A 12918-nucleotide genomic window follows, 5' to 3' on the forward strand; every position below is an offset into this window, starting at 1 on the left:
AATCCCTGAGGATTGGACTAGCCACTGACAACATTCATCTAGGACGTTCTGAAGAACCCAGACTGCAGCGGGAGCCGGACGGAGGGGGAGGGTCAAGCTTCCACGAAGGCTTCCCGGAGGAGGCAGCACAGCCGAACCCTACTAGGCGTAGCTGGGATTCCCTCAGGTGAGAGCAGAGAGGGTGGAACGTTCCAGGCAGTGCAGACAGACTCCAAGACCGAAAACGCTCTAGGTACCGGACCTGCCGTGGGCCGAAGATTGGGGTGGGCTCCTGATATAGAAGCTGCCTGCTAGAACACACTTTCTTCTGCCCAGTAGGACAGGCAGTTGGCTGCGAGCCTAGGGACGGTCTTGGCGGGAGCAGAGAAGGTAGCAGGCCGCTCTAAAAGGCTAGGGTCCGGCCTAGGGGAAACCAAATTATTTTTTGTGTTTAAAAGAGGGATGGGGGCGGGGGAGCTGGTTCCAGCAATCTCTGCTTTAGGTATTGTTCGGGAGTAGGGGCTCTGGCCCGAGGGCAGAGGTGAAGGCCAGGCGCCAGGCCCTGGGACGACGTTTTCCGCCCTCTCTCCTCCATCCCTGGCTAGTCTCCTGTCTCGGTTCCCTTTCTGCGGGATCTGGGAATGAGACGGGTAGGGTGGCGGCCAGGGCCAGGGAAGGGTCGTCGAATTGGATTGGTACTAAACTGTCCCAGGCGGGCGGAGGCAGGGTGGGGGAGGAGCTCCCTCCGTTCGCTCGCAGCCTCAGTCTACCCAGTCTGCAGCTCGGGACTGTCGAGAGGTGGGCGGGCATCTCTAGGACCTGGCTCTGAACGGAGCCCGGCGGCGATCGGAGGAGCGGAGCAGCGGCGCCGCGGCCGGGTCAGAGTCCGCGGGGAGGCTCCGGGCGGGGGAGGGGGCGGCGCCTCCGGGGCGGGGCCGCGAGCTGCGGGCTGCCGGGCGGCCTGGCGGGAGGCCCGGCGTGCGTCAGCGCCGTGAGCCCCGGAGTTTTCCACTGACGAGGAGGGCGGAGCTGCGGGCGGGGCCGGGGCTCAGCCAGTCTCTCCCGCCGCTGCGGCCGGACGCGCAGACCTGGCTCGGCTGCACCGACGGCCGCCCGGCCGAGCGCACTGCGGGTCGCTGCGCGCGCTGCGACCCTGGGACGGGGACGAGGGTAGCCGCGGCGTCCTTGGCGAGCGTTGGCTGCGCAGGTAAGCGCCGGGGACCTTGAAACGCGGCCGGCAGGGAATTGGGGCAGGGGTCGTTCAGCCCGAGTGGCGCTGTCACTCCGACCTCTTTTGCTTATCTTGGGTCCTCCCGAGGGGCCGCCGGGATCCGGACGCCTAGCCCGGCTGCAGATCGCGCACCCCGGGTGGGAGCCCACGGCTACGAGGGGGGGAGCCCCAGGCTTCCCTTCCCCTCCCCCGCCCCGCTGCTGTTACCCCAAGATGCCCAGGCGCCCCAAAGCCGGGTGCAGGTGGCAGAGGGACGGGGCGCGCGTTCCCGGCGGCTGAGTTTCCTTTTGACCTAGTTGCCTGAGAACTTTTCAGAAGTTACTCGCGTGGCCGGGGCAGGTGACATTGGTCGTCTTCCTCCTCGGGCTCCCTGGGGGGGGGGCGAGAGTGCCGGAGCTGCGGCGTGTGCCGGGCGCCCCCGGCAGGCGGGGGTCAGGGAGGGCGTGGAGGGATGAGTGAGGAATGAGTGAGGTTCGGTGAGTCACGGACCCCGGGAGGCAGGGAGGGGGGCGGAGGATTGTGTCGTACGTTCACCTGTCACCGTCACACGCAGAGGCCACTGCCGTGAGTCACGGGGCGCAACTCCACCGACCACCCGCGGACACTCGTAGGCTCTCTCCCACGCACTTCTATTCCCTCTTCTGCAAGCATTTCCTTCCCTTCCTCAGTTTCCCCTCCCCGGGGGCCCTCTCGCCTCCTTCACGTACTGTAGAAATGCCCACACCACAGCAACAGCCACACACTTAGTCACTCGGGTTGCCGGTACAGTCATTCTCAGACGTAGCCCACATTCCTGACAGCAGAGGATCCGACCCTGCGCTCGGGCTGCCCACCCAACACCTCTGGCCCGAAGTCTCAGCCCCATTGCCAGGAGTAAGTCTGCATTCCCGGCCCCCGAATCTTTGACAACCCCGCCCCCATCCCTCCCGCTGTCACCGTATCCACCCCCTTTTCACCTAGGCTCTTGTCCTGTCAGTTCACCTGACCCTGCCCTGTGTGTCGTACGGGTCACACCCTCTCCCTCAGAGGTGCTGAGCCGCCTTTTAGCCAGGCAAATCTAGAATTGTCGGTCCCTGCTTAACACCCTTGGGTGGCTTCCTGTGTCCTCGGGCTAACACAAGCCCTCTTAACTGCACCTCCACCAGGAAGGCGCGCTTCTTGTCCTTGCTCCAGTCCCTGGACCGTGCTGTGTCCCTTCTGGAAATCTGCCAACGTCCCTTCCTCAGAGGGACCTGCAACAGAGTCCCCAGTTGTACCCTTCCTGTAACTCCAGCTTGAGAGATGTTGGCTGTAGGTCTTCTTCCCTTGTGCACCAAGTGTCTGCCCACAATGCTTGGCGTCTTTTGGAAACTTAGCAAGAATTTGATTGAATGAATGAATGAATGTGAAAAACGGGCTTTAGGCAGAGGAAGCACTAACTGTAAGGTACAATTTTCCCTGGGTAGAAGAACCAAGTATTTCATATAGCCTGCAAACATTTGGCATTTACCCAGTGCAGGGCCCTCGAGGCTGAATCGAAAGAACTGTCCCCTCCCCCCTGATCACTTTCGGAGGCACCGGTGGGGGAGGGGCATGTCAATGTGCTTCCTGTCTGCTGTGTCTTGAGCTGCCCTGCACTTTGTTTCTGCGAGGTCCAAGACGGCTCCGAGGTGATCTCTCCACAGCCCAGGAAGTCCTCCAGGAGGGTCTGGGGCCCTGTGACCCAAGGTGTCAGGGGTGGGAGCTTGACTGATCAGGACCTGGGGTTCTGAGGTCAAAGGACACATTCTTCAGATTCCTGGAAGGGAGATCGAGGTAGTTCGAGGTGTCCCCTCCCAAGTACCAGCCCTGGCTGGGGGCTGGGGCACATCGGTGGGCTGAGGCTTCCCACAGCTGCCCCTTGGTTGTGGGGTGGAATAGCCTTCCCTGGATTCAGAGTACTAGATAGCTGTGGTCACTAGCCTGGGGTGACATTCCGTTCTTTGGGCTGTCAGTGCCTGTGTGTGGTGGCAGGAAGGGGGAGGCCCCAGATTCTCAGGCTGCTGCCATCCCGGAAGGAGCCTGGTTCTCTTTGATTCCGGGGCCTGTCTGTGGTGCTCTCAGGGAGTGTGCTGTCTCTGTCTGAGCCAGCTCCTGGGAATGGCTTTTCCTTCCTCCAGGTCCCTGGGACAGGACTCTGCTCACTCTGGGAACGGGATCTTGATTCCTGAGTAGCTGCCGCGGCCCCTCCCCCACGCCCTGACTCACTGTCTGGCACTTTTCTCGCACTCTCTAGCTATCTTCCATTCCCTTTACTGACTTAGCCTCTTCCTGTCCCTGACTTCTCAGCCTCTGGATCCCAGGTGGCACCCTTCCCTCCTGCCTTCCCTCTGCTCAGACCCAGCCAGAGGTCCAGCCTGGAGCACAGTCTAACCTTTCTGGGATGTTCACAGCTTTGGATGTGAACACTCTTTGGCCTTAGTTCTTATCTGGATACACTTGACTGTGGAGCCCTGGTCCGGGCTGCACCTCCCTCTCTGACATCTGTCTGTTTACTCTTGGGGAACTGGGAGCCTCTGAGATGCCATCTCACCCTTGCCTGCAGCCCCAGTGAGCTTCCCTCCCCTGCTCTCAAAGTCAACTTTGAACACTAAGCTCTGACCCTGGCTGGGGGATGAGCATGTGTCCCCTCCTTAAATTAGCTTTCAGGAGCAGGAAAAAGTCACACGGAGACCCGTGGGCAAAGGACTATCCTGACCGCTTGTTTGGGGCCAGGTTTACTATGGCTGGGGTGAGGGAGGCCATTACACTGTGGTTAGATAAGGAGAGAGTGCTGAGGAAAATTCAGGATCTCTGAGCCATTTCAGCCAGTCTGAACCGCCTACAAAAGACATTTTTCTGTTTCCAGCAGTTGGGGCATCCAAAATCAAGGCCCCAACCTGGCGTAGGCCCCCTTCCTGATCTGTAGATGGGCACTATCTTACTGTTTTCTTATAATAGAGGGACAGGTCCTCCATCTCTTTAAGAATGATTTAATTTTTGTGTGTGAATGTTTTGCCTGCATGTAGGTCTGTGTGTCATGTATATGCCTGATGCCTTTGAAAGCAAGAAGGGGTGTCATATCCCCTGAAACTGGAGTTACAGATGGTTGTGAGCCGCCATGTGAGTGCTGGGAATTGAATCCCCGACTGCTGGAAGAGAAGCAGGTGCTTCTAATTGCCCTCCAGCCACTCTTCTTTAAGGAACTGAACCTAGGGTTTCATGCGGGCCAGATAGCTGAGCCGTGTCCCTGGCCCTCAGAGGTGCAGGTCCGTGACAGCGTATGTCTGTCAACCCATGGCAGCATATATCTGTCAACCCAGCACTTGGGAGGGAGATGAGGAATTGAGACCATCGTGGGCTACAGGAGACCCTTTCTCACTCAGGATACTCAGTAGAGGAGTATTTTTGTTGGAAAGTGTTCTGTCCATAGCAGCACCCCTGAAAAGGCAGAAGCGGGGAGCTTTTGAGGTTTGTTTGGAAATGCCTTTTTGGGGGAGGGGTCTTACTCTGTAAATCAGTTTGGCTTGAAACTCCAGGCAGTTCTCATGCCTCACCTGGGACTTTATAGATTCAAGCTGTGGCTTCTGGAAGGATGTAAGGCTGGGCTGTTCCAGTCTGTGCAGAAGCCAAGGAGGTTGGCAGGGACAGGGCCCTGTGAGGAACTACGGAGTGTTGCTCAGCATGGGGCCTGCAAGGTAGTATCTTCATTCTACCCTGGTTGTGGGGTCTAGGGCGGCTCAAGAGAGGGATGGGTGGTAGCAGAGACATGTAACAGGTGGTAAACTACACACTTGTGTTGAGAAGCCAGCTCAGGGCTTTGCACAAGCACCTCACCACGGAGCTATACCATCAGCCCAAATTTTGATAGATAGTGACCTGCATAGAAACACACATACACACACACAGTATAGGAATATAAAAAATACAGCTAGAGGAATTTTAAAACATTTAATTCCCACACAAACTACCTTGAACATCAGTCTTCCCATACTTCTCCCAGGACTCCTGCACAACTGTCCGCAGTACACACTCCTCCTGCTGGCTTCTCTAGCCTGGCTGTGGAGAGGGCAGAGACAATTGGGGTCCCCACCGACTGGTTCTACTTTCTGATAATCTTGGTCCGTATTTCTTGGTGCATTCACTCGTCTGTGTTTAGTCTCATGAGTCCTAGAGCCGATTATTTTTTGCACACTCAATGAGCTCAAATCACTGAGAGAGAGCTTGACGGGTATTGATTCCTGTACACCTCCCAGTCCTAGAGGTTCTAATTTGTTTTCTTTGCTTTGAGACACTGTATCTCATAGCTGAGGCTGATCTTGAACTCTTAATTCTCCTGCCTCTACCTCCCAAGTGCTGGGATATCAGGTGTGCATCGCCCTGCCTGGCCTCTGGGGACTTAAGACCATTGGAGACAATGATGTTAAGGAATTAGCCCAGGATGGCCCAGCCAATAACCAGGCCAGGGTTCAAATGTAGCTAGCGAATTCTGGCACTGGTTAGCCACTAGGATACCTCCAGAATCTCTGCCTGGCCTGTGTGAACTCCAGGACTGAGCACTGCCTGGGTGTGGGTGCAAGAAAGGGTGGGGGGAGGACTGGGGAGGGGTGGCTGCAGGTTTCTGGCTTGAGCAACTGGGTGGGTGGCAGTACTGTTACTAAGACAGGGAACACAGGAAGAGGAACAGATGGCATGGGGGATGGGAAACAGACAGGGTTCAATTTGGGGCCTGGGAATTATGTATTTCCAGGGGAAATGGGCCCTTGATGTTGGGGTCTCAGAGATGGACCTTTTGTCTTATGGACAGCACCTGAAATTAGAGAAAAGAATGGTGTGTGTGTCGTGTCCCACGCTTTGGACTGTGGTGGTGGCCGTGACAGGATGTTTAGGGGCTGCCTGTCAGCTTGTGTGTATGAGTGTGTCTGTGGTCAGGGTGCCTGGCTCATGCCCAAACATCTCCTGGGAGAGCCTACAGGTCAACCGAGCTGTTTGTGTTTGCGGTTTGACTCTGGGAAGGGGGGTAGCCAAGGCTGAGAAGCTGCCCCGGAAACACCTGTCATCCTCTCTCCCCCAGGTCCAGGGTGGGGTCTTGGCCTGGTTCTCCCATGCCTGCCATGGAGGAGAAGGCTGTCGCTTCCATGAGTACTTTTATCCACTGAGTGGGCTGACAGCTGGTGCCCTCAGATCAGGGGCTTGCAGGAAGGCTTGGGATAGGGCATGCCACCCTAGGAATGACAGATACCTCAGTGGAAAAGACCCTTACAGCTTTCCTGCCCCTTTCACTTCCTGTGATGGTGCTGGGGGAGGGGTCCCAGCTGTGGCCATTCAGCCCTGAAGGAGTGAGTTCCACGGGACTCTAGCCAGTCAGTCACGCAGCAGGTAGCTTCCCTCAGCCCACATTCTCTGCTCCCCAAGTCCTGGAGGGAGGGGCTGTTACTGGTTCAAGAGCTGGGAGTTAGGGAAGGCATTTTCACCCCCTCCCCGCCAGCCTGACTGGTGAGTGACCGCACCCTGCCAGAGGTCCAGAAAAGCCACCGACAAGTAAGGGAGGCTTGGATTGCAGCTTTCTGGGTCAGTCTCACTATTAGAGATTTTGTTTTGTTTTAAGGAAAATTAACCATGTTAGAGTAGAAGACAAAACATAGGTGAATTTTGAGATCAAAGTATCCTGCCTGAAGTCCAGCCTAGAGCAGGGGACTTTTTCTCCTGTGGCATGGGACTTTCTGAGGGAAACTCTAAGAAGCTCCATCCTGGGGAGGGGAGGGGCTTGGGGAAGTCCTTCTGCCTGGAGTGGAGCCAATGTCAAACCCAGTGGCTACTCCCAGAGTGCCTCGTCAGCCTGGCCGTCAGTGGGCAAGGTGGCAGGCCAGTGCAGTGGAGGAGCGCTGCCCTTAGAGGCAGGCTGTGCAGATGGCCGCTGCAGAAGCCCTGCACACAGCACACAAAGGCACACAGACCCGAGTGCCTGTGAGTCAGCCTCCAGGATTCCTGGGAGGATGAGCCAGGGCAGGCTGAGTTCTGTCAGTCCATCTGTCAGTCTGTCTGCCTTCTGGCTCTGTTGGTGTGTGTGTGTGTGTGTGTGTGTGTGTGTGTGTGTGTGTGTGTAGGAGGCAGTTGGAAGATACCTGGCTGCTGGTGGTGCGTGCGCACCAGCGTGTGTGTGTGTGTGTGTGTGTGTGTGTGTGTGTGTGTGTGTGTAAGTGGGAAGGTACCTGGCTGTTTTCCCGAAAAGGCTTGCTATCAGGGCCAGGTCTTGGGAGGTCAAAGTCTCTGGGATTAGAGTCGTTTGATGGAGAGGTGCTATGGTGTCTGGTTCTGGTTCTGAAGACCCTGCTGGTGAGCCTACCATGAGCCTGAAGCTTCTGGCAGGACTGGAGGGCCCAGATGGAGTTTGGGGTACACCATGAGGTAAGCCAGGATGGGGAAGCATGGTTAGGCTGGGAGCCTGCCGCTCAGAGTCTCTTCTCTTTCCAGGTCATCTGTCCTCCGCTCCTAGAGCCCCTCTGTACCACCATGGCTGGGGTACTGAAGAGGAAGTTTGACCAGCTGGAAGACGACTTCTTCAGCTCCAGCTCCTCCTCCTCCTCTGGCAGTCTCTCTTTCTCCTCCTCCCCCGGTTCTTCTGTCTTCCCTGCCTGGAACTCAGATGAGGAGGGACCATGTGGTCAGGCACTCCGGCCCGATCAGGACTCCAGTGGCCTCCAGAGTTTCACTCGTGAGTCTTCCGTCCTGGGAGCCCCTCCCCACACACATACCCTTTCCTTCTCCAAAGGTGAAATTGCCCTTTGCAGCCTTGGGGTGCCTCTCCTACTTCCTCCTAGCGAGAGACACCTGGGCCTGCCTTGATTTCCCTTTGACCTTGGGAGTCCTGGGGCTCGAGGCCTTCCTAAGGGGCTGTCTTCTGTTGCCTTTCTAGTTTCCCAGTACACTTGCCCTCCCAGGAACCCAGCTGGAGTTGGTCCTGCATCTCCTATCCCCTGTGCACATGGCCTGCTGAGCCACTTCCCTCTTGTTTTACTGCTTTTTAGCTTTTTTCTGAAGGGTTTTTCCTGGTTAGTCGCCCCCCCCCCCCCAGTCTTGAGGACAGAATCCCCTATAACCCAAGTTGTCCTCCAACTTGCCTCCATAGTACAGGGATTATAGAAGTGCCCCGCCATGGCTGGATTCAAGGTCTCCTGTGTAGAACTAGTCTCAGGGCAGACTTGTTTATAAGTGAGACGTGATGGCGGATGCCTTTAATTCCACCACTGAGAGGCAAAGCCTCCTGGATCTCTGAGTCCAAGGCCAACCTGGTGTATGTATCAGGTTCTAGGCCATAAGAGGACCTTAGCACCCATATTAGACGGCTCACAATCACCTGTACCTCTCACACTAGGGATCAGACACCTTCTAACAAGGGCACCTGCATGCAGGGCATACACTCACATGTACTTATTAAAAGTAAATAAGCTTTTTTTCTTTTTAAATGGTACCAGCGAGGTGGCTCAGCAGGTGAAGGTGCTTGCCCCCAAGCCTGATGACCTGAGTTCAACCCCTGGAACCCACATGGTGGGAGAGCCAACTAAATATGTAATCAATAACTTAGAAACAGAAAGATTAAGTCTTCTGAAGAACACTTAAACTATCAAGGAAAACATCAATAAGTGTTTTTTTTTAAACTTATGTGTGTGAATACCATGTGCACACCATGTACATGCTATACCTGAGGAGATCAGAAGAGGGCGTTGGAGCCCTTGGAACTGGAGTTATGTTGGTTATGAGCAACCGTGTGGGTTCCCATGCTCTTAACTATTGAGCCATTTCTTCAGTGCCTCGATATATTTAAACACAGAATTATTGCCTTTATTACATGTGAAGAAAGCTTAGCAAATGCACAGAAATTACAGAAAACTGTACAGAGGATCTGTAATTGGTTGATAGTGATGGTGGGGTGCTTAATCTTTTCATGCAGTCCTTTGGACTGATGAACGACAGTAAGCCAATGTTGACTACTGATGAACGACAGTAAGCCAATGTTGACTTGGGTGCCGCCTTCAGTTTCTCCAGATCACCCAGGCCTCTGGGTGGAGGGAATGGCTGGGTAAGCATCTTCCTAGAAATGATACCGCATGGAGAACTTACTTTCTGCCCGTCTCGTTGTCCCTTCCAGCCCCATCCATCCTGAAGCGGGCTCCGCGGGAACGGCCGGGTCGCGTGACCTTCGATGGCATCACTGTCTACTATTTCCCACGGTGCCAGGGATTCACCAGTGTTCCCAGCCGTGGTGGCTGCACCCTGGGCATGGCTCCTCGCCACAGCGCCTGCCGCCTGTTCTCCTTAGCTGAGTTTACACAGGAGCAGGTCCGCGCTCGGCGTGAGAAGCTCCGACAGCGGCTGAAGGAGGAGAAGCTGGAGACGCTGAGGTGGAAGGTATGGAGACCTATGGAGTTGGTCTGCATGTGCTCGGTGTCAGGGGAGGTGTACAGAGAGGGTTCAAGGACTGTGGCTATAACTCGGGCAAATAGAATGTTTGCCGAATGTATAGGAGGTCCTGGCATCCGTTAGCAGCACCGCAGAAACCAGGCATCCTGGTGCAGAACTTGGGAGGTGGGAGCTGAGGAGTAAGAAGTTCAAGGTCATCCTCAGCTACCTAGCAAGTTTGAGGCCAAGGCCCTGTCAAAAGAAAAGTAGGCAGTTTCAGACGAGGATCAGGTCTGGAGCATAATGCTTGAGTTGTTCTAGACTTCCTAGGGTTGGAGACAGAGCTGACATTGCTAGTATGTGTGTCTGGTTAGAGTAGGGGTTTTGTGTCTGACCTAGGATGACATGTTTGACATATCTGTTAAATCTCTCGCATCCTTCCTGTGTGCATAGCTTTCCGTGGCTGGAGTTCCAGAGACAGGGGCAAGTGTGCCCCTCACGGCAGACGCCATCCCTGACGCCTCTGTGGAGGACGACCTGGCAGCGGCTGTAGCGGGTGGTCGCTTGGAGGAAGTGAATTTCCTGCAGCCCCATCCACCTCGGCAGCGACGGGCCCTGCTTCGTGCTTCGGGTGTCCGAAGGATCGACCGAGAAGAGAAGCGGGAGCTGCAGGCGCTGCGCCAGTTGCGGGAGGACTGTGGCTGTCACTGTGATGGAGTCTGTGACCCCGAGACTTGCAGCTGTAGCCTGGCTGGGATCAAATGCCAGGTGTGCAGCTGGACTGGGGAGAATGGGGGGTGGGGTATGCCTGCTATGTTCAAGATCTCTGGGTTAAATCCCTACCCCCACTACCTAAACAAAACCATCAAAAAAAAAAAATCCTCCAAATTTTAATCCCCGCAGAGACCGGCGGGTCTCTAAAGTCAAGGCCAGCCAGGTCTATACATACTAAGTTCTAGGCCAGCGAAGGCTACACAGTGAGACCCTGTTTCAAGCCAGGCCTTGGTGGCACATGCCTTCAACCCCAGCACTAGGGGGGCAGAGGGAGGTGGATCTCAGAGTTCAAGGCCAGCCTGGTCTACGGAGTGAATTTCTGAACAGCCAGGGCTACACAGAGAAACCCTGTCTCAAAAATCAAAACAAAAAGCAGAGCCTACTGGATTTGGTGGGGTGGGGAGCTGAGCCAGCGGGCTTCTAGCACCCGCTGAGTCCTGACTTGTGCGTTGTCTTTCTCTGCAGATGGATCACACATCCTTCCCCTGTGGCTGCTGCAGTGAGGGCTGTGAGAACCCCAATGGCCGTGTGGAATTCAATCAGGCAAGAGTTCAGACACACTTCATCCATACGCTCACCCGCCTGCAGATGGAGCAGGGTGCCGAGAGCCTGGGGGACCTGGAGTCTCCCGTCCAGGACAGCCCCGCTGACCAAGCCCTGGTTTCCCCCTTTCCGCTGGCCAAGCCCCCCGTGAGGAGCGGTGAGTTGGGAGAAAACAGCTGCAGCAGTGACATGACCGACTCTTCCGCATCCTCGTCCTCCGGCGGCAGCGAGCCTCCAGACCGCCTCTCCTGCCCCAGCCTGCCGGGTCCCAGCTTCAGGTCTGGCGTGGATGAAGACAGCCTGGTGCAGATCCTGAATTTCAGTGACTCTGACCTCGGTGTTGAGGAGGAAGAGGAGGAGGAGGAAAGGGGTGTGGGCAACTTGGATAACCTCAGCTGTTTCCATCTGGCTGACATCTTTGGTGCCGGTGACCCCAGCGGCCTGGCCAGCTGGACTCACAGCCAGTCCAACTCTAGCCTTGTGTCGGGCATCCTGGATGAGAATGCCAACCTGGATGCCAGCTGCTTCCTGAACAGTGGACTTGAAGGGTTGAGGGAAGGTAGTTTCCCTGGCGGTTCAGGATCCCCTGGGGTGGAGGCCACGCAGAGTGGCTCCTGGGACCTCAGCTTATCCTCCTGTGACTCCTTTGAGCTGCTCCAGGCTCTGCCAGACTATAGTCTGGGTCCTCACTATACTTCCCGCAGGGTATCTGGGAGCCAGGACAGCCTTGAGGCCCTCCACCCCATGCCCAGCTTCTCTCCGCCAAGGGATGCCAGCTCTTGTTTCCTGGAGTCACTCATCGGTCTCTCAGAGCCGGTTACCGATGTCCTGGCACCCCTTCTGGAGAGCCAGTTTGAGGACACTGCTTTGGCACCTTTGGTGGAGCCTGTGCCAGTGTAAGGACCAAGGTGCCATTTCCCTGCCCCCAGAGCCCTGTTGCTGCTTTTTGTGTGATTTTGGGATTCCCCAAGGTCTTTGTATGTAACGGTCTCCCATGGGCTGGTCCTGGCCATGGGTGCTGAATGCACCCTCTTATTTTTACATTAACACTCTGAAGTTATTTATTTTTTTATTCTATACTAAAGAGAGGGCAGGGAGGAGTGTCCCTCTTTCAATGCCTGGTCTCTTTGTATTCAAACAGAGGTCTTCCACCTCCCTGTGTGTTCCAGAAGGAGGAAGAGGGGTGGGGCTCTCCTGGAGCCTCAGGAACTGTCTTTCTGCACTGTGATAGGTTCCTTGTCCCAAGACAGCAACAGGGCTGAGAGCAGAGGCTTATGGGTTCCTCTGAAGCCTGGGAACTAGATCTTCTGGACTGTGAAGATGTAATTTATTCCTGTAATTTATTTGGGGACTGCGGGCGGCATCAGTGGTCGAGCCTCTCTGGCAGGTGGGCAGTGTTGGGGCAGAGCCCCTTCAGTGTACGCTGCCTGCCTGGGCCTTGGTGTGGTCTGCGTGGGTTGAGCCTGTTACCCACGTCAGCTGTCTGGCTCCTGAGCTGAGGGTGTGCGTTGCACCAGCCTTGACCAAAAACCTTTTTTGCCCCTGCCTGGCCACCACTTGTCCTGTGCCCGGTTCCCTTTTCCCCCAAGGCCATGGGTTATAGAGCCTGTTCCTGTAGGATGGGAAGCCAGAGGCCCCAAGGAGGGGCAACGGGCCTGCCTCAGGGCATGAAGCGCACCCCAAAGTGCGCCCCATCACTGTCTCAGGGCTTTCTGGGCACTGAACTCGACCCTTTGCCCACCATGTGCCCCTCGGCCAGTTGGCAGGGGGTGGCTCTTGTTGAGGGCTTTTATGCCCTTCATTAGCTGACGTTGGATTTTGTATGCATTTTTATATTGTCTCTAAGTGTCAGAACTATAATTTATTCATTTCTTTGTATGTGTGTGTGTGCCAAGAGACACAGGCTCAGGCCAGGAGGCCTTGCCAGCCTGTGTGCTTGTGGGAACACATTGTACCTGAGCTGACAGGTACCAATAAAGACGCTCTATTTTTAA

General features: G+C 55.7%; 1 protein-coding gene across 1 annotated transcript; it reads left to right on the forward strand.

The window, feature by feature from the left end:
* Window positions 1-1021: 1021 nt before the first annotated feature.
* On the forward strand, window positions 1022-12918 carry Csrnp1 (cysteine and serine rich nuclear protein 1). The gene is made up of 5 exons (XM_041677533.1): window positions 1022-1186; window positions 7682-7922; window positions 9357-9616; window positions 10061-10375; window positions 10847-12918. The coding sequence occupies exons 2-5, from the start codon at window positions 7721-7723 to the stop codon at window positions 11822-11824; spliced, it is 1755 nt and encodes a 584-aa protein (XP_041533467.1). The 5' UTR covers window positions 1022-1186; window positions 7682-7720; the 3' UTR covers window positions 11825-12918.

This window comes from Microtus oregoni, unplaced genomic scaffold (assembly GCF_018167655.1).
Source record: "Microtus oregoni isolate MIOR12 unplaced genomic scaffold, Mior012 000028F_ref0000031, whole genome shotgun sequence".
Lineage (NCBI taxonomy): Eukaryota > Metazoa > Chordata > Mammalia > Rodentia > Cricetidae > Microtus > Microtus oregoni.

Bases quoted from the DNA above. Each gene is read 5' to 3' on its own strand.
- Csrnp1 (XM_041677533.1), top strand. From the start codon at position 7,721: ATGGCTGGGGTACTGAAGAGGAAGTTTGACCAGCTGGAAGACGACTTC. The intron at 9,617-10,060 runs GTATGGAGACCT...CTGTGTGCATAG, and splicing joins TGGAGACGCTGAGGTGGAAG to CTTTCCGTGGCTGGAGTTCC. The intron at 10,376-10,846 runs GTGTGCAGCTGG...CTTTCTCTGCAG, and splicing joins TGGCTGGGATCAAATGCCAG to ATGGATCACACATCCTTCCC.